Source organism: Panthera leo, chromosome C1 (genome assembly GCF_018350215.1).
Source record: "Panthera leo isolate Ple1 chromosome C1, P.leo_Ple1_pat1.1, whole genome shotgun sequence".
Taxonomy (NCBI): domain Eukaryota; kingdom Metazoa; phylum Chordata; class Mammalia; order Carnivora; family Felidae; genus Panthera; species Panthera leo.
Window position 1 is genome coordinate 121,587,663 of NC_056686.1, and position 26,170 is coordinate 121,613,832.

Here is a 26,170-nt window from a genome sequence, read left to right on the forward strand (position 1 = left end):
GTCTGGCTAGACTCCCTACCTTAGTGTATTACTACCCTAAGTCCATCCTGCATACTGCTGCCAAATGAAACATCTAAAACTGACTATGTCAGTCACCAGCTTAAAGCCCTCCCACAACCTCTAGGTTAAAGCCCAAGCTGCTCTGAATATCCTGTAAAGACAATAATTTCTGGGACATCGCTTCTCCAGCCTCCTCTCATACCACTTCTTTGAATTTTACATGACAGTCACATAAAATTGCTTGTAATTCCCCCATAAGTACCAAATGACTGGGATGTGTACAATTTGTGCGTGGTGCTGTCTACCTCTTGAAATGGCTACCATCCTCTTCCTTCCCTCCTTTATCTCCTGACCATGTTTCAAGTCTCAAGTCTAAGGTCACGTCCTCTGACTTCATTGATTCCACTACCCGCCACCACGGATGAGCTAAGCAAAGCTTTGACAAGGGACTCATAGCATCCTTTGCATACTTGATCACAGTCACCATATTATTGTGCTGGTGTATATCTGTTTTTATTCTGCTTTATCTTCTGAGAGTTATATCATGTCTTCTTCAAAGCTGTAAATCCAGCAATTAACACAGTTCCTGGTGCATAAGTTTCATTCAGTAAATGTTTGTTTTTCCAACCATATAAAATATACTTTTATTCTCTCTACAGAGAAAAATATACACGTAAAAATGAGTTTACAATTAAATAAAACCAATAAAGAGAACAAAAAACACAAATAAGATAATAAAAAACAGTGGAATTGCTAAGTGGTGAGAGAGAACAGGGGAAGAAATAAGAGAAAATTTCTATTTAATTGCAAAAGAGTTAGAAATAATTACATTAATATAATAGACTTTAAAAAATTCAACCAATTAATGCATTTTGTTAAGTTTATAACTAACACAATAATGTAGGGTATATTTATTGCAAGGTAAAGGTGGTGGGGAGTTGCTCTGTTGTACTGTAATCACCTTTATTCTTGAAACTAATTTTAATATTTTTCACCACAAAAGTGAGGATACCTCCTGAAGAACTCCAGTCAAACATACTTGCATTACAATCTATACTAACAGGTTTATAATTATAGTGATTATCTCTAAGTATACTGACCTACATATGTAATATTGTCCAAATTATATCCCTTTGTTAAAATTAGCTTCCCTGAGTTCCTGCTACACTGAATTAGAGCCACATCCATCTATGCCCAATTAGATAACATTAAATATCTATATTTGTGTTATTTTCCTCTTGGTTTGTTTAATCATAATCTAACATAACCATACATTCTTAATGCAATTTTCTACAGAAATTAACACGCTTGCAGCTTCAATATAAATTGAGATAAAGTTAAAATACTTCTCATTAATAACAAATTTTACATACTTTTTATTTTTTTTCAATTTTCAGGACTCTAGTGATAATTTTTCTGCAAAATGAGTTTGGTAAAACAGTAGTTAATATTCCATGAGTTCTTTTTTAGTAGTCTTTCATAATACTTTAAAACTTCTGTCACTACATTTATTTCTGAAGTTTCTAAATATATGTTAATGGATGTTAATAATTTAACTCCCTGACTTTAACTTCTCCCAATACAATGTAGTTCAGCTTCCAAACACCATCAAACAGGTCAGAGGCTCATCCCTTGAATGTGTCTGGTAGCAAAGTTAAAAAAAGAAGAAAAAAAAAAACCTCCTTATCTATTAAAGCAAACCCTTGAAACAATCCAGTTCATATGCTGGGTATTCTAAGCTTAGGATACTTTTAAAACAATGTCATAGCATTTATAAGAGTAAGAACCTGGGGCACCTGGCTGGTTCAATCAGTGGAGCACGAAACTCTTGATCTCGGGGTTGGGAGTTTGAGTCCTATTTTGGCTATAGAAATTACTTAAAAATAAAATTTTTACAAAAAATTAAGAGAACCAAAAAGTTACAGTCCAACTGTGATATACCTTATTTTATAGTCCTGATCTAATTCTAAAAATTAAAAAATCAAGCAATGCTCTTTTCCTACTGTAACTTATTTCATCACTCAATAAACATAACAACAAAAGACTACCATAACTTTTCTCCAGCAATGATGAAATTTGGCAATAAAGTATCCTTTAAGGTTTTCAATATTCTCTTTGAGTTTTACATTATGCATTACTAAAGTGTTACTCTTTTTTCTTAACACTGTTTGGCAGGAAATATTACTTTGGATAACAATAGCTCCTACTAGATTATTCGGTGTCATTGCAATTACTTAAAGCAACCTGCTGTCACCTGTCACAATTCAGAGATTCCAACAGTATGTTTGGCAGAAAATGTTTACATTAGGATATCTATCTCTTGTACAAATGTTTGCAAGTATATTGGGTGAAGAGATAAATAGCTGCCTTTCTTATCTAACTTTTATTAATATCCAAGTACTTCAAAGACCAATATTGGCCCAGGCCATTAGTTATTGCTGGCTTGGCGTTGCCCGTTATAGCTCTCCCATGTATGACTTCTGTGAAGTTGTGATAAATGGGAACATGTCTCAAGGGCAGCCTCCAAAGACAATGCTACTCTTGTCAAGTCCCTGGTAGTGGCTACCATCATCTTTTAAAATTCTAAGAAATAGAAGAAATCCAACTTCACACGGATCATCTACAGATGTTCACACAACTTCTCTTTTCTTCTTCTTTTTAAAATTTCCTCTACTTCTACCCTACCAATGTAGGCTAGCAGGGTCAGCTCGGTGTGCCATTAATCCTCAATTAAGTAGCACAAGAATTCATCCAGATAAACTATATTATGGTAAAAAAAATAGTAATAGCTGAAGTTGATACATTCAGATAACTGGACATGAGTTTAATGTACTGTTTCCTTTTTGACCCATGATGTCACTCGGGATAGGTCTTACCCCTGTAGCCATCATTTTTCTTATTAGATTTTGCAGACTCTGTGATTGCTTAGCAGAAAAGTCATTGAGCCATCTATTCCCTCACCCTTTCTGGGCCTCAGTTCCAAAGAAGCTGATTGGATTTGAAGTTAAAACTAACATTGCAATATACCCCTGTAAGTCTGGCTACCCGGCTCATTGCCTGGTCCCACAGGAAGTCTCCAACTGGCATTACCTCCGTAGAGACTTTTGGGGTCTCACATGAGGCATATACCCCTCCCAGCCTAGTACTTCCTGGATTCTGTTTCTCCCCTATTTGCTCTTCTAAGTTGCTTTAAAACTCTTTTGAACTAGCTTTTGAAGCTCTTATCCTCCTGCTGTGCAACAACTCACCGTAGATTTTATCTATGAGATTATATACCAAAAGACTAAATATTCATTCCACCTGTTGCAATGAGTTCATCCAGGACTCATCAGTCCACTTTGCCTAGTACCCTTGATCCACAGATTGGGAGCTATTATAAATACTAATCAGCTTAATAAACATTGCCATGTGCCCCTCTCCTAAATGCCAGATTCCTTTCCTTCAAAGCATTTCTACTACAAATGCAAATTGACAAATATTTTTGAAACCTCCCCATTGATGGTTCAGAATTAACAAAACCCAGTCACTGTCTTTAAGAAATGTAGCTATTTGGAGAGAAACGAGTAAACAATTTCACGGTATGACAGAGTCAAGAAAAGGTTCTATGGATTTACAGCTGGAGGGCACTTAGCCCAAACCACCAAGACAGGGATGCTTAAAATGCTACAGATAACTTTATTCCCAAGGAACAGTAAGTCAAAACCAACTCGGAAGAAAGGGTTTCTTTTCTGGAGTGTTAAAGGAAGAACCCATCTCTAAGAAGTGAGAGATAATTCTTATGTGGCATTTTAGGGTAGAATGACATCATAATATTTTTCTCTAATTTCTTTTTGCTTCAAGTAAGAGTGGGTTAAAATGTGGTCACAACTAGTGGTACAGGTCATACATTATCATACCAAGACAAATCTTCAAGTATGTTACTACTTTTTCCTTAGTTAATGTATGGGGGTTTTTTGGGGTTTAAAATTTTTCACTTTCCTAAAAGGACTTGCAGCAGCCCATGCTCTATGTGGTATAAGCCGCTCTTCTCAAGTGGTCAAGCTCACCACTTAGGACATCTGGCTTTCTACGTTCCCATATTCCCTGAAAATAAAGAAAATGGAGGTAAGGAAGCAGTATTTCTTTTTTTTTTTTTTAAATTTTTTTTTTTTTTTTTTAACGTTTATTTATTTTTGAGACAGAGAGAGACAGAGCATGAACGGGGGAGGGGCAGAGAGAGAGGGAGACACAGAATCAGAAGCAGGCTCCAGGCTCCGAGCCATCAGCCCAGAGCCTGACGCGGGGCTCGAACTCACGGACCGCGAGATCGTGACCTGGCTGAAGTCGGACGCTTAACCGACTGAGCCACCCAGGCGCCCCAGGAAGCAGTATTTCAAGCAGATCAGGCAGTATGGAGGAGTGGGGAGCACAAGACAGGAAATTCCCATCAAGTCAGGAAATACAGCAATCTTCTGAGAGCACCTTCCTACCTCCTCCCTTAGTTAAATAACTTTCACTTGATCCAAGGGGTAAAAAAAGGGGAAATTTATCATAAAGAGGGAAATATACCATAAACAAAAGTATCTACACTTGGTATTGGAGCCCATTTTAAAAAGTTCTATCATTGAGAACAGGGTAGTTTTCATGCACTACATGTCTAAGGAGGAACATGAACAATTTAAAAAGATACTCCATTTGTTGTCTGATTGCTGATGCTAAAACTTCCAACACTATGTTAAACAACAGTGGTGAGAGTGGACAGACAACAAAAGGAAATCAAAGGCATCAAAATTGGCAAAGAGGAAGTCAAGCTTTGACTTTTTGCAGATGACATAATATTCTAGGTGGAAAACCCGACAGACTCCACCAAAAGTCTGCTGGAACTGATACATGAATTTAGCAAAGTGGCAGGATACAAAATCAATGTACGGAAATCAGTTGCATTCTTATACACTAATAACGAAGCAACAGAAAGACAAATAAAGAAACGGATCCCATTCACAATTGCACCAAGAAGCATAAAATACCTAGGAATAAATCTAACCAAAGATGTTAAAGATCTGTATGCTGAAAACTATAGAAAGCTTATGAAGGAAATTTAAGAAGATATAAAGAAATGGAAAAACATTCCATGCTCATGGGTTGGAAGAATAAATATTGTCAAAATGTCAATACTACCCAAAGCTATCTACACATTCAATACAATCCCAATCAAAATTGCACCAGCATTCTTCTCGAAGCTAGAACAAGCAATCCTAAAATTCATATGGAACCACAAAAGGCCCCGAATAGCCAAAGTAATTTTGAAGAAGAAGACCAAAGCAGAAGGCATCACAATCCCAGACTTTAGCCTCTACTACAAAGCTGTAATCATCAAGACAGGGAACCCTCTTGCACTGTTGGTGGGAATGCAAAATGGTGCAGCCAGTCTGGAAAACAGTGTGGAGGTTCCTCAAAAAATTAAAAATAGATCTACCCTATGACCCAGCAGTAGCACTGCTAGGAATTTACCCAAGGGATACAGGAGTACTGATGCATAGGGGCACTTGTACCCCAATGTTTATAGCAGCACTCTCAACGATAGCCAAATTATGGAAAGAGCCTAAATGTCCATCAACTGAGGAATGGATAAAAAATTGTGGTTTATATACACAATGGAGTACTACGTGGCAATGAGAAAGAATGAAATATGGCCCTTTGTAGCAACGTGGATCGAACTGGAGAGTGTTATGCTAAGTGAAATAAGTCATACAGAGAAAGACAGATACCCTATGTTTTCACTTTTATGTGGATCCTGAGAAACTTAACAGGAACCCATGGGGGAGGGGGAGGAAAAAAAAAAAAAAAGAGAGGTTAGAATGGGAGAGAGCCAAAGCATAAGAGACTCTTAAAAACTGAGAACAAACTGAGGGTTGATGGGGGGGTGGGAGGGAGGGGAGGGTGGGTGATGGGTATTGAAGAGGGAATCTTTTGGGTGAGCACTGGGTGTTGTATGGAAACCAATTTGACAATAAATTCATATATTGAAAAAAAAAAAAAAAAAGGTACCCCACAGAGAATTCTATCGCATTCCTGAAAACCTCAAAGCTTTTTTGTTCCAGATCATTTTCTCTCATGAAAATTGTGACTTTATGTGAAACGTTTGGAACATACTAATCCCAGCTTAGTTACTTCATCCAGCATGAAATGTGACAACATAAAATATTTCACAGGGGTAGAATTCATTAAAGTAATTATATCTCAGAATCAAAGTAACTTTATAGCCATAATAACCAACTTCTGTGCACAATGTTGTCCCTTCCTTTATAACGTATACCTTCTCAGAAGTCTAGATATATGTTTTCCTTTATGGCACCAAATTACTCTAGATGGTCATAATTTCCCTGAAGTTAAAAGTTTATTTAGAGCATACTGTATTTTCAACCAAGCAGTACATTAAATTTATTCCCAAATAAATATATTTCATGACTATACCTAGATAAAGGTGAATGTTTTATATATTTCCATTTTACAATGAAAATATAAATTCCCATACTTTAAGAACCATTGCATTAAGACTGTTTTCAATCAATTATAACTTGCCTTCACATTCTAAATCTGTCACACTGACAGATTATGGCCAAGTACAGCATTGACACCATGGCACCACTTTTATCTTTACAATATTTTCATCATTTAAACACCCTTAAATTCTCCACATGCTCATATAGTGAATACTTATATCCAGATATAGTTCTGTTGTTTTTTCTGTTCTTTGGTAGTCTGTGGTAGATGTGAGATGATTACAAATTCTTTACACATCTCTTACGGAGACAAGGAGTTGATTTTCCCCTTTGTATTTGGGTTGACCCTGTGTCTTGCTTTCACCAATAAAATAAAGTGTGGCAGAAGAGAAGCTCTGAAACTTCTGCAGCTCATCCTTAAGAGATCTGCAATTTCTGCTTTCACTGCTTAGAGTGCTCCCTTTTGAAAGACAACCACCTGGTAAGAAGTCCTAAGACTCATGCTGTGAAGAAGTCCAAATTATCTGTGTGGAGAGAGAGAAAGGCCATGTAAAGCAGCACCAAAGTACCAGACATGAATGAAGCCTTCTCTGCCTTTCAGCTTAGTCTAGCTACTAGCTGAATTCAGTGGAGTTAATGACACCACATGGAACAGAAGAGCTGTCATGAAGCCCTTCCTGAATTCCTGACCAAAAGAATCGCAAAAAAAAAAGAAATGAAACAGCTGTTGTTTTAAGCCAGAAAGTGGAGTAATGGGTTATGAAGTAATAGGTAATCAACGCAGAATTATGCCTGAGATACTTTTGAATGCCTTCAGGTTAGCACAATAATTCACCAGACTTTTCTCTGCAACTTCTTAAAAACAATGAAAGCTGCTCATTTGAAAAATTTTTGCAGCAAAACTATTTGTCTGAATATTGTTTTTTCAAGGTCTAGGATAAAAGAAACAGATGTGCCTCACAAGGTCTTAGCGTAAGGCAGTTCACGTTAGAAAATGGCTTTTAAATTTTCTGTATTCACAAATCAAAATAAAGGTGAGATGTTTTTTGTTAAATGATGAACATTTTCAGAAGGAAGAAAGTGATTTTCATCTGCTTCTTTATTGTCTCTAGTCTCTCTACTTAAGGAAGGAAGGAAGGAAGGAAGGAAGGAAGGAAACTATAACCAGGAAGGCCTGAGGTTACCCTCAGAGCTTCTAATATAAACACAAAGCTCCAATGATATTGAGGTAAATAGGAAAAACATTCTCTCCATACTAATTTAGAGGAACTTTCTTGGTGCATAATTCTGAGTGTCTATATACATACACATCTTTCTATTAACAGAATTATAAAGTTAAATTTTTCAAGGGGCAAAGTTTATCACTTATCCATTGGGTATGTCATGAGACTCTTCTGACAGTCTGAAGGAACAGAAAGTGTGCTGTGCCACTGAACACAGTAACATCCAGGGGCCAGGGAACCCAGACTCCCTGACAAATCACCCTGTTTCACCATACTTACATTATCTTACCTAAGATTTCCAGGTTAATTTGGAAAAGCAATAGGTCCAACCTAAGAGATGTTGGATTAAAATGCACAGGAGGGTTGATTCCATGTGATAAAATCAAATGGTACCACAAGGGATACAGGAGTACTGATGCATAGGGGCACTTGTACCCCAATGTTTATAGCAGCACTCTCAACAATAGCCAAATTATGGAAAGAGCCTAAATGTCCATCAACTGAGGAATGGATAAAAAAATGGTGGTTTATATACACAATGGAGTACTACGTGGCAATGAGAAAGAATGAAATATGGCCCTTTGTAGCAACGTGGATGGAACTGGAGAGTGTGATGCTAAGTGAAATAAGCCATACAGAGAAAGATACCATATGGTTTCACTCTTATATGGATCCTGAGAAACTTAACAGAAACCCATGGGGGAGGGGAAGGAAAAAAAAAAAAGAGATTAGAGTGGAAGAGAGCCAAAGCATAAGAGACTCTTAAAAACTGAGAACAAGCTGAGGTTGATGGGGGGTGGGAGGGAGGGGAGGGTGGGTGATGGGTATTGAGGAGGGCATCTTTTGGGATGAGCACTGGGTGTTGTATGGAAACCAGTTTGACAATAAACTTCAAATATTGAAAAACAACAACAGAACAACAAATGGTACCACTACCCGGCCTTCATTTATGAATATGTAATTATTAACATATTAAGGTTTATTTTAAGTCATATTCATTCAGCCTTTACAACATGAAATCAGGAATATTTTTGGTATTGCTTCATATGCCTTTTATATCTGGGTCATTTAAAGAGATTTTAAAACAAGAAATTATAAAAGGCTTGTTTGGTTTTTATTAATGCATTCCCCTCAACTGAGACCCCATTTGTCTTCTAATATCCCAAGCAGAACACCAAGGATTATTAATGCCTGATCTGCTCTATGACTAATGCCTGATCCACCTGCCATTCAGTAGTTTGACTTTCCAGAATCTTTAGAAACGAAATGTTTTTTTGGGGGGGGTTTAAAGATTAGCAGCTACCAAGTATGTCCTAGCATAGTTCACCAGGTGTATTTTAAAAAATTGATTGTACTTTAAAAATTTTCAGAGAAAAGACACTTTTTTAAATACCTCTGTAATCTTTACAGAATCTTAAAAGAAATAAGGAAAGTAAGACTTGTTTTTCCTATTGTTAAGAATATTCTAACCAAAAATTCCTCCTCTGAAAGTAGCTGAAGTCTTGGAAGGCTTGGTCCTCCTTAAAGACCTAATAAAACATTTCATTACTACCATTTTTCTTCCTGGTGTGTTTGTTAATAATTTTCAGTAGTACTTGGTGGAAACAAGGGGAATATTTTGACCAAATCAATTTTCTGAGTTTGAAATGGTTCTCAGCTTCTTCATTACATGAGGTGGTAAGGACATAAAAATTCATGAATTTATAATTTACTGAAGTAATTTTTCTGGGAAAATTAAAAAAAAAAGGAGTCTGCAAAGGCCAAAGCCCTTCATCTCTTCCTCAACTATTATTATTTTCCTTCCCTTTCACTAGGAGAATAAGTAATTGTGACTGACAGCAACATACAGCCTTTCCAGGGCAAATGAGATGCAAATGAAGTTTAGTATGTTCCTTAAACAGTTGCCTCCCATTTCCCAAATGAGGTAAATCCCACAGGGTATAAGGCAATGCAAGCACAACATGTGCTCACCATTGCTTATTAAGTCTCTATATCCCTTAATGAAATTACAAGAAATCACGTTTTCACAATGTTGGGTCCTGTCCCTTATTAGATATTTTGCTCCACGGTACCATTCATTCATCTACTAACACAAAATCTTCCTTATTCATACAGAAAACACAGGGTACGTTTAAAGTTCTGTATCAAAAATCCTAAATGTCTCATTTCCTTAACATGGATGAGGCATAGAGTATAGATCTGCCTTTAGAAATGTGATAATAAAAGAACCTTTCCTTTTATCTACCCACTGGGAAATGCTCATCAGTTATTACCAGATTTTTGGATGGCATATGCTGGCACTTATTCCTGAGTCTAATGCTTGGGGTAGGAGGGAAGCTAAGCTCTCTTCAAGATGTTAAAAGAATCTCATAGAGAGACCAATGTTATATAAAGGCCTATATATGTTATATATAACATATAGCAGTGAAGTGAATGCCAACAAATTGAATACTTTTATTACAGTTTTACAAATGAGCATCTGAGGTTCAGAGAAAATAAGAGATTCCCAAGGTAGAAAAGCTCATAAATGAAGAAAATATCCTTTTGGTCACAATCATATGTACCATAACAACCGCAAATTGCTTTCCTTTATTAAATTAAAGTTAAGGGGCGCCTGGGTGGCTCAGTCGGTTAAGCGTCTGACTTCAGCTCAGGTCACGATCTCGCGGTCCGTGAGTTCAAGCCCCGCGTCGGGCTCTGGGCTGATGGCTCAGAGCCTGGAGCCTGCTTCCGATTCTGTGTCTCCCTCTCTCTCTGCCCCTCCCCCGTTCATGCTCTGTCTCTCTCTGTCTCAAAAATAAATAAACATTAAAAAAAATTAAAAAATAAATAAATTAAAATTAAATCATTTATTAGATATTTATATGATGTTAAATGATTTAAATTATATATACAAATAGCCAGCATTCAAAACCCTGTTCTGCCACTTAGACATCATGTAACCCTAATCAAATTATTTTCTATCCCTCAGTTTCCTCATCTTTACAATAAGAAAATATTAACTTGTGCCAAGTTCTGATGAGGATTATCACATTAACTACAAGTCTGACTATTACTATTATTATCTATGAAAGAGAATCAAATTATGATTTATTGATCAGCCACAAATCATTTATATAATTTAAATCATTCAAGAGCATGTAAATATCAAATCATGTAATTTCAATTTAATAAAGGGAAGCAATTGATAGCTAATATGATATGATTCTCAGCTGTTCATTAGTAAAACTGGAATAAAAGTAATATCTATTACATAGAGTTTAGGGTAAGGAATGAATGAGATACAGGCACCTGACCTCTGCATGGTATACAGGAATATTACACAAAATTTTAGCTGTTAGTTATAATAAAAATGCCAATGATTTTATGACTAAAATTATTTTCCTTTTATATTTCTACAGCTATACTTCGTAATTTTTCTATAGGCCACCAGACTTATCTTGTATGACAGGGGTCAGACTAGGTAAAGCCATAAATTAAAATTCAATAATCTTCCTGTTGGGAAATAAAGCCTTACTTAGAGCACAGTCCACAGAAAAAGCATCATGCTGTAAATGGAGAATCTTGGACCTCCTTCCAGATTCCCTGGGTTAAAATTTGCCACATTACATTATTTCCAAGGGACTTCTATGCATGCTAAAGTTTGAAAAACAAAGGTCTAGAAATGATACAGTAGCTACTAGTCACATATGGCTATTTAAACTTAAATTATTGATACTACATGGATGAAATTGGAGGGTATTATGCTAAGTGAAATTAGAGAAAGACAAAAATCATAGGACATCACTCATATGAGGACTTTAAGAGACAAAACATGAACATAAGGGAAGGGAAACAAAAATAATATAAAAACAGGGAGGGGGACAAAACAGAAGAGACTCATAAATATGGAGAACAAACTGAGGGTTACTGGAGGGGTTGTGGGAGGGGGGGATGGGCTAAATGGATAAGGGGCACTAAGGAATCTACTCCTGAAATCATTGTTGCACTATATGCTAACTAATTTGGATGTAAATTTAAAAATAAATAAATAAATAAATAAACTTAATTAAAACTAAATGAAAATGAGTTCCTCAGTGACACTAGCCATAATTCAAGTGTTCAGTAACTACACGTGGCTGATGAGTACCACACTGGAAAGCACATATATAGAACATTTTTACCATTCCATAAGGTACTACCCAATCTAAAAGTCTCCTGTAGTTAGTAAAAGATATTTCAGGAAAATAAGTTTCAATAATGCAATAAAATTGTTTAAACCCCAAGTTATTCACAAACCTCTTTGCACTCTGTACACAAAAACTCATTTTATTTTTTTTTCCCTTTTAAACCCAGATTAGAAAAACAGAGGGCCTGTTAAGTAGCTTGTTTCCTGTGCAGACCATGATTCTCTCTTGAGATTCCCAGACTCATTTCTATGTTTATTTCCTCCTGTCCCTACCCCTTCACATTCCTAAGGTCCTCATTTTCTATGGCCCCTAAATATAAATTCTCGATACTAAGCATCACAGAGAGACAAATACATTCAAGGCCATACTAAGCAATCACAGAGAGACAAATACATTCAAGTCATTAAACTGTTACCACCCCTAGGTCACCTTCAAAGGAACAATGAAAGTCATGGTAGAATTCCAGATATTCACAGATGCACATTTCTTGACTGGCAATAAAGAAAGTGAGCATCAAGGGAAGGAAACTAATGTGGGTCTTAAATAAGACTGTGTGAATGGGTATGGTATCTCCTCCTAAGTGCAGCTTTGAAAGCAGCCATTTCCTAGGGACAACCACCACCACTCAACTGGATCTGAACCTTATTTTGCTACATCTTCAAGAATGGCTTTTCACCACCTCGCATGCAATTATTCTACTTCATCTTTTCTACAAACAGCTCTTTGAAATTACCAAGTTGTTGTCTTCCGTCCCTCAAAAGCACCTGGACCAATTTGTTGGGATGAACCTGACAGACAGCGTTGGCTGACTGGCTGCATTCCAGGCCCTCGCTGCAGGTGAATCAGATCTGACACCTGAAGCTCCAAGGGGCTTAGAGACAGCTTTGATAAAATTGCTTAAGAAGTTGGCTGTGACATCAAGTATAGACCCAGATGGCACCATTTTTGTGAGTTAGGGGATATTAAGAAAATTTTTGAGAATTTGGAAATAAAATTTAAGTATCACTGCATCTCTATCTTTTCAATGTCAGGCTAAGTCATTGTCCAATTGGCTCACACAAAGATTATACAATTTTAGGAAAATACACCTGTCTTAAACTTACCATTTACTTTTGACCATTCACTTTTTACATCTCAATCTAAACTAAACATTCATTGTAAAAGATAGATAAGTTGCAAAACATTTCTGTCTGCTATAAAAGATAACCATAAGAGTTATGATTTAAGTGTTGTCAGATATTCACCAGTTGTGTATCTGATTTTGCAAACATTGCACACTATTCCTTTCCTGAGTGACTATATGAATCTCTCTCCTTGAAATGCTCTTTGAACCAGCTTTACCATCTTCATGGTTCCTTTATTAATAAGTTAAATCCTTGACATATGTTCACTGTATATTTATATGAGAGCCAGGATTTTTTACTTGTGAACATGTATTTTGAGAGAAATCAGTGCTGTATTCTTCAGACCTTCACATATGATCTACAGTAGCCCTTCCTAATCTCTGCCACTTCATCTGAGAAATGAGAGACTGCAGAGAATGTAAGCCGCATCCTACCATTACACATGTAACCACCTGCTCCTTGATGCATCCAGATACAATCTATATAATAGATCTAATTTTATTAAATCTACTGCCTGGAAACAAAATTGAATTAAAAAAAAAAACTTTCAAAATAGCTGGAAACTTCCCATCTTAATTCTCATCTACTTTTTCTTCATCTGATATCAATACATTCAACAAAAGATGATCTATGATCCTGATGACTGAGTCTCATACCAACTCCCAACCTAGGAGGGAGAGGCTCTGGTTTCCCACCTACCCAATTCATCACTGATGTGACCTTGAAGAAGTCATCCTTTATCATTCTCAGTTATCTTATCAGTGAATCAGGTGACTTAGTCACCATGGTTGGTTCTAAGATCCTTTAAAAAACATACATCTCTTAAAAGGGCAAAACCGAAGGAAAATAAGACTGTGTGGTTTTAAATTCTCAGTCAGAAGTAGAGACACACAGCACATGTAATTAGTAATCACCACCTATGGATTTTATGATGGCAATTTGACTGTTCGCTCCCATGCTCAGGTCATTTAATATGTGCCTACCTACAGCATACCCGTAAGAATGGATATTTTCCATTTAAAAAATTGGCTTTAAATGAAGGTCAACAGATGGTATTATACAGCAGTTCCATGATATGATATCTGCTTAATTTTTATCCCCTGTATAACCCCTTGGTACTTGGTGACCTCTCTGAAACACCTTTCCTTGTTACAGAGTGACTCATTTTAGAGTTTATATAACAATTATGGGCTTGTTATGTTGCATAGCTCCAAAACAGCAATTTTATATCATGATGCTTTTGTCCTAGGTTTTCCCTTAACTAAAAGTGCCTTATGTGACCAATAAGCAATACGAAGCTGACATTTCTGAGCCCAAGCAGCTAATCCTAGATTGTATTTACCTATTTTCAAATATTTGCACCATCTGTGATTCTATATTAGTTTTTTTGGATTCGCTGTTACAGCTCAAAGACTACAGCTCTGAGTAGGAATGAAGCAGCACTCCAAATGTAGAATGCATTATAAGCATGAGAGAGAATTTAACCATGGGATGGGAAAAGAAAAGAACAAATTCAGGAAAAGCAAATGCATATTCAGTTCTCCAACTTCAAAATACAAACTTTGTTGATTCGTCTGTACTTATCAGTAATATAAAAAGGGATACCATGAATTTTCTTAACGAATCCCTAATCCATGTTTACTCTGGAGCCAGGACTATTCCATAGAATCTCCATATCAACAAAAATGGAAGCTCAATATTAAAGGTGCTCTGAATTGTGGTCAAAGTAATGGAGAAATGAGCTTTAAAGCTGGTATTCCCATCATCTGGGAACCTCAACATCAGTGTAGCATTGATTTCACAATGCTTGCCTCTACATATTAATAACAACAACAACAAAAAAAACAAATACATAAATAAGCACCACCACTTTTCAGCACCTCCTGGATAATAAACCCATCTCATTGCTAATCCTCAGAACACTCCTGCAATGTAAGCATCATCCCATTTCCAGGTGAAGTATTAAATTCAGAGAGAGATTGAGGAACCTGCTCAAATGAGTAAATAGAATTTAACCTGAAGTTAAATGAAAAGAAAGCCCTAGTTCTTTCACTAAAACGAATTCTGTGTCCTTCAAAAATTCTTATTTATTTTGCATATAAAAGTCTCAGGTCTAGTTTTGGAACTTGGTACTCTGAAAAAACTATCAGCTTTATCTTCCAAGCAATCCAGTGAATCAGAGGCCTGTTCTATTAACTTTTCGAGGAAGTTCTATAATTCACCTACATGCTTTCCAGAGTTCCAAAGTACATCCCTACTTTCTGAAGGAGGGAGTCATCTTGTCACTAATTCACTGACTACTGAACTGCAATTTCAAATGGTGAGGGTGGAGATAAATGGAAGGTCATTCATCAAAGGGAAAAGAAGAGATTTAAGAATGCCAGTGTCTGCATGTATGATGGAAGGTGTTGGCATGTCCTTTGAACAGTGGATCTCAGTTTACTTTCAAAATGACATTATGGCACGGAAGGGACTTCTTGCCATGGCAAATTAGAGAAGATGCATATATGTTTCTCTAACGTTTTGTGGCCAGGTACTAAAAGTCTAAGGACCATTGGCCTAGAACCAACACATCACAAAGGAGAAACCAAGGAATGTCAAGTGAGTTTTGCCTAAGGACTCAAAGGTTTTAAGGGAAAAAATTTTTTTAAGTTAGTCTGATGTCAAGTGCTAAGGAAGGCAGATATGTCACCAAGACAAGAACAAAGATGTTTATCAACAGCTGAATCTGGCAGCAGGACACATAGCAAACGGCTGTAAGTAAGGAGGCCCAGAATCAAGTACTGCCTCTTGATTTAACAACTGTGTGACCTAACACACTTCACCTCTCCATAGGCTATCTCTTGATTTGAAAACAAAGGCACTAGGGGCGCCTGGGTGGCTCAGTCGGTTAAGCGTCTGACTTCAGCTCAGGTCACGATCTCGCGGTCCATGAGTTCAAGCCCCGCGTCGGGCTCTGGGCTGATGGCTCAGAGCCTGGAGCCTGTTTCAGATTCTGTGTCTCCCTCTCTCTGCCCCTCCCCCGTTCATGCTCTGTCTCTCTCTGTCTCAAAAATAAATAAACGTTAAAAAAAAAATTAAAAAAAAAAGAAAAAGAAAACAAAAGCACTAGATTTAGCAATGGGAATGCTTTCTCAAAATGGTATCATCATTTATGACTTTATGGCCATTTCAAGGAATAATCTGGAAAGGCAAGGCCACCGTGGACATCATTGTGGTTTAGACATCAGGGAATCGACCCTGGCCAGAGACTGATCTCAAGACATGTAGAGGTGGAAGGGACTGGATTTGGATTTGGACAGAGCACAGATGCAAGTTGAGACAAAGGAATCAAAATTCTCATCCTATAACACAAGAGGCAATGACACTGTGATCAGTCAGACATTCATATAATGCCACTGTGGCACTAATGTTTGGTAAACCCCATTTGAAAGCAGTAACAAGCAACCTCCATAAATGTGAACAAGGGTGGGTCCCTTCTATATCAACTCCATGCTCGTTTCACATCCACCTGTCACTGTCAATAGGACTGTCAAGAAGTGAAACACACATAATTCCTAGGATCAAAGGAAAGGAATAGTCCTTTTATAATCCCTTTATAGTACTCTAGTAAAGAAACAAACAGTAAAATGTATAGTCTTTTCCCTTAAAAACCCATAAACCTAGTGGAGTACATAATCTATTCATAAACTCCTAGACACTAGGAAATGTAAATTATATACTAATCTATCCAAATCACCTATTTCTACATTGGACAAATTCTTCATGAATTTTATATTTTTTTCTTCTTGAAAAGATATAGTTCTGACTTCTATTCAGAAGATGCCTTGACTCATAATCTTTGATTTGGTGTCTAAGAGAGAAGAATGAGTATGCATGTTTGTGAGACACTGATTTAAAGTGTTGATTAAAAAAAAAAAAAAGACTTTCTGGCACTTGTTTCAAAACATGTGAAATGAAAAAAATAGTAGCCATGTCCTGCATTCATTAACTTATATTAAAACTTTTCTTGGAGGTAAGATACGATTAATGGAAGCGACAGTATTAAGAGTTTTCACTTATTTGATTCGTCCTGCCAAAAGTAAACCCAAGTACCAATAACAGGGGAGGTCTACCTCTAACCCTGTACAAGCATTATTAATGCAACTTCAAGTGGTCTCTCTGGTCCATTATTTGAAAATAAATCGCAGGACAGCCTGCCATTCAAGTTTCCAATTATAAAATTCAGGTTTGTCAGATTATGTTTTCAGAGCAGAGGCTTTCGGGTGGTATAAGAAATTGAATCCTCATTTAGATTTCAAAAAAGGGGTGAGGATAAATATAATAAAAATGCCTTTTTTTCCTCACTTTTCTTCATTTGCTATCTTCTAACCAGATATACAGTTTCTTGCACTGACCTGAGAAAATCAGTAAATATGATATATTGCAATAATATTAAAGTCAGATAATATACAGCTTGGCTAGGGAATACACAGCTTGGCTTGGCTCTCTCAGATGTAAAGTCAGTTTTGATTATGCACTCAACTAACTCTTCTTAAATTTCAACTCAACATATCACTCAGCTCCTATATGCAAAGAATTTCTGAGTCAGTCATTTCTGGAAACCAAACTTCCGGAAAGAGGATATTAAACCATGAACACTTCAAAGAAGATCCTGAGTCTTTCGGGAAGACAGGTTATCATCTAAAAATGGAAGAAATCAGTCAGATTGTTATACATTTATTTCTACCTATGACCTATAATAATCTAACTCTAAAATAACCCATTTATTTAGCTTGTAAGTGTAAAAATGGATATGTATATATGTGTGGTGTTTGTTAGGTACACACACCCACCCATACATATATTCTGCACTTTCATCAATGTAAATGGAAAATTGCCTTTGCAAGATATGAAGTAATCTTCTCAGATAGTCTAGAAACACAGTAGCAACAAGAATAAAAATACTAAGTTCTATCTTGGGCCAGATGTTATATGTGCCCATTCATACAGAATGTCTCTAACTCTTGCAACATTCTTGACATCCTCTTCCTTTAAAGATGAAGGAATGGTTCTAGAGGGATTAAACAGTTTGCCCTAGATTGCATAGAGAATGATAGAAGATTCTATCTGAAATCTGTTCTCTCTTCCCAATCCTACATTGTGTCGCCTCTCCCCCAAACATAATTAAATCTGAAGATCATTTGGCAATTCCCAAAATATTGTACAATATACTATTCTGGTTAATGGAATTACCATATTATCTGAAAGTTGATTTAAAAATTATTAAAGTTTCAGCAACTTTCAAATAAACTATGGCATGTCAACCTTGAATAGAAAATGAAAATCATTTCTTGTTATATGGAAGACAATACAAGGGATACTGTTAACCTCAATTAATGAACGGAACAGTCTGAAATAAAATATTTTATCAGTTTCGGATAAAAGTAAGTTTCCTGTATTAGCCTGGCAGTGAGTGTTACATTCACCATTACATCAAGTCCTGTCTGAAACCCTGAGGATTCAGGAGAGCTTAATAACAATGAATCTCTAAGAGAAGAGCTCTCTCTTCAGCACCCCATCCTCCCCACTACACATACTTCCATCTTTCTTTATCATCCTGGAAAAAACAAGCATTTCTTTTAGTTAATATATAATGAGTAATCAGAATGTCTACCAGATAGGGCAGTGGTGGGTGTACAACTTAAAAGCCTTGGAGAACAGGGGCTATCTAGTTGGAAAAAGTAATGAAGAATTGCCTACTGACAAAAAGCTTATGCATCAGATCAGTACAAACTTTTTAAAACAATAGTATGCTGGGGATAATCAATACTGAACTATAGGACTTCTTAAGGCAGGGCAGCATATACTTGGGCAGAAACACTTCTAAATTTATAAGAGGACATGTTTACAAAGACCTTTGCATTCCATTACTTATTTGCCCCCTTTTTTTGGACCTTTTAAAGGTCTTCAGTTGAGACAAACTTCCAACTTTCCTAGTTGATGCATGTATTCCTATACGCCCCTCATTGCAGCCATCCCTCCTTCATCCACGAGGGATAGATATATTCCAAGACCCCCAGAGAATGCCTGATACCCCCAACAGTGTTGAACCCTGCATATACTGTTATTTCGTGTATATACATGTATGTACATACATACGATATGTATATATATATATATATATATATATATATATATATATACATACATATATACAATAAAGTGCAATTTATAAATGAGGCATAGTCTGAGGTTCACAATAACTAATAAAATAGAACTTTTATAATGTACTGTAATAAAAGTTATGTGAATGTGGTCTCTCAATTATTTTATTAGACTGTACTCACCCTCTGAGATGATGATGATGACGATGATGATGCTGTGAGAAGATAAAATGCCTATGTGAGGAAATGAAGTGAGGTGAATGGTGTGGGCACTGGTACTGAGGGCGAGGCTACTACTGACCTCCTGACACCAGGTCTCCACAGAGGAGAATCTGCTTCTGGAATCTCAGCTGACAGTGGGGAATTGAAATCATGGAAAGCAGAACAACGAATGGGGGTGGGGGTGACTACTGCGTAACGTTTCAGTAAAACATGAGCTTGATTAGAACACACATGAAGTCACTCAGCAAGTACGAAAATACATGGGGGTAGTTCTATATTTGGAACCCAAGTATGAAATATTAACTTAAATATTAAAGAGCATATCAAACATCCCCTTTCTCCATGCTCATAACCTTATAAGGTGTATTACACTGAAAACATATTCTGCAGCTAATTCACCTGTCAGTGAGAATTAGCCAATGTTTATTTCCAGTCTGGATCCATATAGAGTAAGACAGTAAAGAAGTGAGTTTTGATTGAATGGAAGCAGAGATTTAACAGAGTATTTTTAAGTCTGCAATGTCTGCCAAATCAGCCCTCATGTTAAAAGCAAATACTATAGATCATTAACATAATATTTATATACATGTGCAAGTTCATTTGGAATCATTCAAACATGTGTACTGAACAATGTAATGTTTTGTAAAATGTTAGCATACTAGTTACAGGTGGCTTAATGATCCTTTAAGCCTTTTTTCTGCTTTTTCTAGGCTCCTATTCCCAGACTAGGGAATGGGAGCACAGTTGGTATGAGACAGACTTTCTTCAAAAGCCTCTACATATTATTTCATTTAATTCTTACAACAGGCACATAAAGGACCTACAGTCACCCCCATTCACAAATTAAATATAGAAAGTGAGTGATCTTGACCATGAAAACAGTGATGACGGGTGGAGCTGGGATATGAACTTGAATCTCTGGTTTCCAGTACATAACCCATAGACAATAGTAACATTACATATTCATAAATGATTCAATGAACCAAAAATTTTAAATTGCTTTATTTTTACTCAGACTGGGAGAAATTTGGTTCCAGTGTTTTGTTTCTAATGTAATGCACTGCATAAGATAATGCAGCATTAATATTTAATAATGCAATTTTCTTTAACTTGTTTTTATATAGTTTAATCATTCTTAAATGTGAAATTTGCTCAGTCCCTGAAATAAATACATTAGAAGCTTACAAGCTAGGAATGTTTCGTGGTATGTTCTAAACTCAGTAGATAAAATGTCATATATACATGTAATAAGATATACATTATATCTGTAATAAGAAATTAAGGGATAGTAGGAAATGCATAGTATCTCCTAAGTTATAAAGACTTCTACATAACACCTTTATCCAATCTAAATTATCTTTTATAACCAAATCATGTAGAACTCTCCCATTAATTAGATACTATATATTTTATGTTCAATGCCTAGAAGAAGAGTAATAAATCATCCATTAAATTTTTTCAACATGATTTCTAAAAGCTTTTTTTGAGGTTCTGTGCTAAAAATCAATAGTTTATAGACTAAATTATAATATATTTTTATATTTGTCAGAGAAACATGGAAGAATAACTTTTGGTAAGTTTTAATTAAGCATACACTTAAAAATTTTAATCGTTTACTACACCAAAGGTAAAATAGAAAAACAGAACTTTAATTTCTGTATAGTAACATTTTGGGCAAATATTACCTAAAAGTCCAAAATACAATAGATATTTTACAAAGGCATTTTGCACATTATATACTTAATTTCAATTTTGGCCATGAATTCTTTCATCATAATAGGCTGCTGCATACTGAATTTTAAGAGATTCATTTTCCAATACTTTTTTTTTCTATGGAGAAATACAGAACTAATGATGTCTTTGCAGCCAAATAGTTGCTTATAAAAATACACTTTTTAGTCATACTTCAGAAAGTAGGATTGTGGTTTTTCATTTGTTTGCTTAGTTTTTTGTTTTGTTTTGGGTTTTTTTGTCAGCTTTTTTTGTTTTGTTTTGTTTGCTGTTGTTGTTTTTGGTTTGTTTGTTTGTTTGTTTTGCTTTATTTGGAGTTTAGAGGACCCTCCAACATTTTAGGAAGTAGTTTTACCCATTGGATTCAGCAGAAGGGTGCCACCTGGTGGAAATGTGGTTGAATTCTAAACCAGATCTAACTATAAACATCTATCTATTCCTTTAAGAAAGCTTGAAAGTCCCATCATTACCAAGATTTTTTTTTTTTTAAGTTCCTATGTACTTATCAGGACCTACCTGGCTCTGTTTGTATTATTTCCATCAATAGAAGAGCTATTAAGTTAATTTTAAAATTTCAAGAGCTATTATTTACATTTATAAGCAAAGATTTAAACAAATTCTTCATCCATTTTATATTCAGTTTGTACACACACAATATTTGCAGTTATTTTGCATTACGCTAATAATAATGTGTTGAACTGTAATTGTGTAGAAGTCAGAAGGTGGGACTTTACAATTAAACTACCTTGTTTTATCTTACTTATCACAGACTAGGGTTAAGTCTCATCTCCACCACTTATGAAGACAAACTTGATCAAGTTAGTTTCTTTAATCCTATGTATTCTCATCTCTAAACTGGGAATGACCACAGGACCTAACTCAAAAAAGTTGCTTTGAGGATCAAGTAGAAAAAACGTATTTAATAAGCGTTACCTTATCAGTCCAGAGGACGGTACTCGGCACATGGCAAGCATGTAGGAAGTGATTTTCTAAAAATAGTGAGTTATAACTAATTACTCAAGATTTTAGATCCTTCAATGTAAAATGGGATACTAATCATATTAAGAATGACTATATCTACCCATGTCAAAGCAGTCATCTAGACATTTTGTAAATGTGGAGCATTATGAGAACAACAGAAATAACCGTCATGAACATGTGATCAAGGAAGCTTTAAAGGAGAGACTACTAAAATGATAAGACATTTCCAATGACTCAGAATATTAATAAAAGTACACAGTCCCTGCTATTCTTGTTGCTGCTTGTGCCTGGGCAAGGGGTGACTCTGGTCATGGCACACATGTCAGAGGAGAGTCACAGATGAGGTAAAACAGAGAGGTGGAGCTCACGACAGGACCGTAACCACAACCAGATTCTGTAATTGAGTCTTCCCCTGTGCAGTAAGTGGAAGTAGGTGCTGATGGCCTCGGACAAGGCTTTTTTGAGATTTCATAAAATACCATGAAAAGTGAAAGACCTTTTTGGCAATATCCAAAATCCTAAATCACTCAAAATCAATATACGGTGAGTGATTAGCTGGAACATTCCCCCTATTTAAACATTAAGTAGGACTTCATAAAGCTATACTTTTATTTAAATTTGTGAATCATTTTTTTCAGAAACAGAGAAACCAGAACTATCATTCACGTCTATACGGGGGGTATTATAGCTAGTACCACATAAGAATCGTATGACTGTTGCAGAATGATACAACAATGACTAATCCTGTTAATAAAAACTTAGGAATCTCAGAGCAAGTAGTTTAAACGGTCACGGCAATCATCCACATTATCTGGTCATCATTTCGTATGTCAACCTTCAGACGAAGAATAGATCTAGATCTAGATATTTTCTGGAAGTGCTTGGAAAACCCTCAGTGGGATGCTGCCATATATACTTCACTCTGCTTTCCTCCCCCTGGCAAAAGCCATCTCTTTCATTCTAACTCAAACACAATATGCATATCACTGACATTTTTAACTCATGTAAACGTTCAGAAAGGCACTTTAAAAACTCAATTAAAACAGGAGTTCTGCAAATGGCCACTCCCTGAATATCTGAAGTGGCCATAAACAAAAATGCACGCTAACTCGATAAAGGGACTCAAGCTCCATTCTCTCTTCAGCTGAATGTTAAGCACCAGATTAATCCTGACAAAAGGCTTTACTGTGCATATGTGGCTTGTCCACTATTTACATACACATTTTCAGTTTCTGCGAGCTCCGCTCTGTCTCTTCCTCCCCACCTCCACGGCCACTAAGCTGTTTGCAGCACCTCAAGTAACCAGCTGGTGTCACAGGTTAGTGAGCAAAGATTTCATGTGGGGACTCTCACCTGACTAATCATTCTTATTGGAAGCATCATTCCAAGAGCAGTAGACAGGCTGAGCGGCTTGTTAATGAAATTTAAGGGCTGTCAGCTTGAAAGAGGAGGCTAAAGCCATGCTCCTCTCCCGAAATGAGTTTTATAATCTGCTAACCAGTTGCTACCTTGTGGTGTGTTGAAGGAAGCAGAGGAAGAAGATGAAAGGGAAAGGGACAGATCATACAATACAAATGTTTTAATATGTTTATACTTCTCTCAGGGTAGGGAATCAAGAGGCTGGTTTAAGGAAACAGCTGCTTTGTAAACATTCAAACATTCACCCCCGTAAATGGAGGGGGAGCTTTAAGGCACTAAGCAATCCCCACCACCTGTGTGAAATATATGCCAGGGAAATGAGGAGGGAAGGGAGAAAAGAGAGACCACAAGCCAGGACAGATGACCAAGACTAGAATATTAACAACAGCAGCCCTGGCATCTCCGCCGCCCTCATCACCACCACTCCGCGGTTTGGACAGCTTCTCTTCACTTGCTCCTCCGTGTTAGCCTATGCGAAAAGCGGAGCCGCTAACGGAGCCTAGCCGCTTGCACCTCCTTCACCCCACCTCCAGCCACGAGCTAGGAGTGTCTGTGGCAGAAAGGCGTCGGGCGGCCTTCAACTGTGCACTCGGGGCAAAGGGCCCACGGCCGGTACCCGGGCGCCGGCAACCTCCAGCTCCGTAGTTAGCCGATAACCTAACTGGAAGCCCTCCCGGCTGGAGTCCCTGATGGATGGAAACGTGACAACACCTGGAGCCGGCTCGCCGCAGCCTCCCTCCTCCTTGCCTGGGAGCCTCAGCACTCCCGACGTTACAACTTTAGGAAAAAGCAACACCGAACTCCCGAGTCACCCCAATCCAGGGACGGAGGCGAGATGAACATCCCCCGTACGGTTATGCTACAAATCTCTGAAAACCAAAACAATAAAAGGGGGTGGCCGGTGCGGAAAGACGGACACGGGACAGAAATAACCCTCAGCCGGCACAGAGCACCCCATCTCTGCAGACACAAGACATCTGGACCCGACAAATCACTGAAGCCAGCACCTTGCCTGCTTCCCTTAATAATTAATGCCCTTTTGCTCCCAAGCTCCGCTCCACTCAGCAGACCACAGACGCATGCCAAGCCTCCTTCCCCTGTTTCGTCCCCCTGCCCCGTCCGGGGCTCCTCAAAAGAAAAAGGAAAGGAAAAACTCTCGGCCTAAAGGTCGTTTGCCTACTAGGCAGCTTTGACCGGGCGCTCGGTTCAGCTCCGGGAAGACCCCCGCCAGCGGACGCCTCCAGGAGCGCAGCAATTCCTCCAGTGTGCGTTAATTGTAACCAGAAGGCCCCCATTCCTTGGCCCCGACCGCCTCTCCACCCCCCTCCGGTGGCCCACCCGCCGGGGCTCCCGGACCACCCCCAGCCTTTACCTCTCTCCCCCCTTCCCCGCGGCTCTCCACCTTGCGCATCCTCTCGCCCGGCCCCAGAGCGCACTCAGATGCTCTAACTTCCTGCGGAGTCCATGGAGGAGCGAGGGGAGCCTGGAACTGGGGCGGGGGGAGGGTGGGGAGAGAGAGGCGTGGGAAGCGCGGACTGGAGCCACCCTTCCCGGGAGGGCCTGGCCGCAGCTGCCAACTCTCACCTGGTCCGCCGGCTGCGCCTGGCTCGCCCTGGCCCCCGGGGTGGGCTGCTGCTCCTGCTTCATGGCTGTCATCGCCGGCGGCCCGCCTTGACGCTCACTTCCTCGCGGGCACTTCAGACTCGGGGACCGTCACTTGGCAGCGGTCGCATGTCACAGGAGCCCGGCGCTCTCCGAATTGGCAGAGGGAAAGCGGCAGCGACGGGGTGGGGGGAGGGGAGTGACGGGGAGGGGAAGACGAGCGGCACCAGGCTGGCTCCCCCTTGCAAGATCCCTCCTTCGGCTACCGCAGACCCTCGAACTCCCCACTCCCCCCGCCCCCCACCACCCCAAAGGGTAGAGAGCCTCGGAGACCAAACACGACCAAGTGGCAAGTTAGTGGAGCAGCGAGAGGCACCTGACCGCGCTCGAGCGACGTCTCACCGCGCGGGAGGAGCCCGGCTCGCATTCTACTGCAGTCCGCGCCCCCCGCCCGCCCCCGGGGGCTCCCCGCGACTCGCTCAGCGCGCCAGTTGGAACGGCCGGGCGCCGCGCTCCAGCATCTCCCGAGCAACCGCAACGCGGGAGAGAGCCCTGCGCGTCGCGCGAGCTCCCCGCACGCGCGGCCAAGGCTGCCGGGCTCCGCGGGCCCCCTCACCCCCGCCCCCCCGCGGGCTCCTGCTAAAACCCGGAGAAGCGGAGCGCGCCCGTGCGAAGCCCTCGGTGGCTCTATCGCTGCCACTGGGCATGCTCCAGCGCTCCGAGAAGGCAGGGGGCCGCTGTGGACTGGGGACCCGGAGCCCCATAAGGGTTGCGAACACCTGTCGGGACCCAAGAGGTGGTCCCAGATTATGGCCCGAGGCTCTGCACCTCCCGATTTGGGGCAATGGACATTCTTATCCTTAGCTTCCAGCCTGGATTCCCTGCCAGCTGCCTGGTTAAGTAAGGCCAGAGGAATTCTGAAAGGTGGATTACAAATAATAATAACTAATGATGATATTCCAGCACTTTTTGTTTTTTGCTTTTTTTTTTTTCCCCACGACACATAAAAAAAATCTTGACATTTTAAGTACTTTCTCCAGCCTTCCCTTGGCTCAACACAACCTTCTCCCC

General features: G+C 38.7%; 1 protein-coding gene across 1 annotated transcript in view; it reads right to left on the bottom strand.

Moving 5' to 3' along the window:
- DPP10 (dipeptidyl peptidase like 10) overlaps nt 1–25,153 on the bottom strand; it is a 640,702-nt gene extending 615,549 nt beyond the window's left edge. The window contains exon 1 of the mRNA XM_042948503.1: nt 25,082–25,153. Within this exon, the coding sequence (XP_042804437.1) occupies nt 25,082–25,153 (72 nt within the window). The remainder of the gene's footprint in view (nt 1–25,081) is intronic.
- Nucleotides 25,154–26,170: the final 1,017 nt, after the last annotated feature.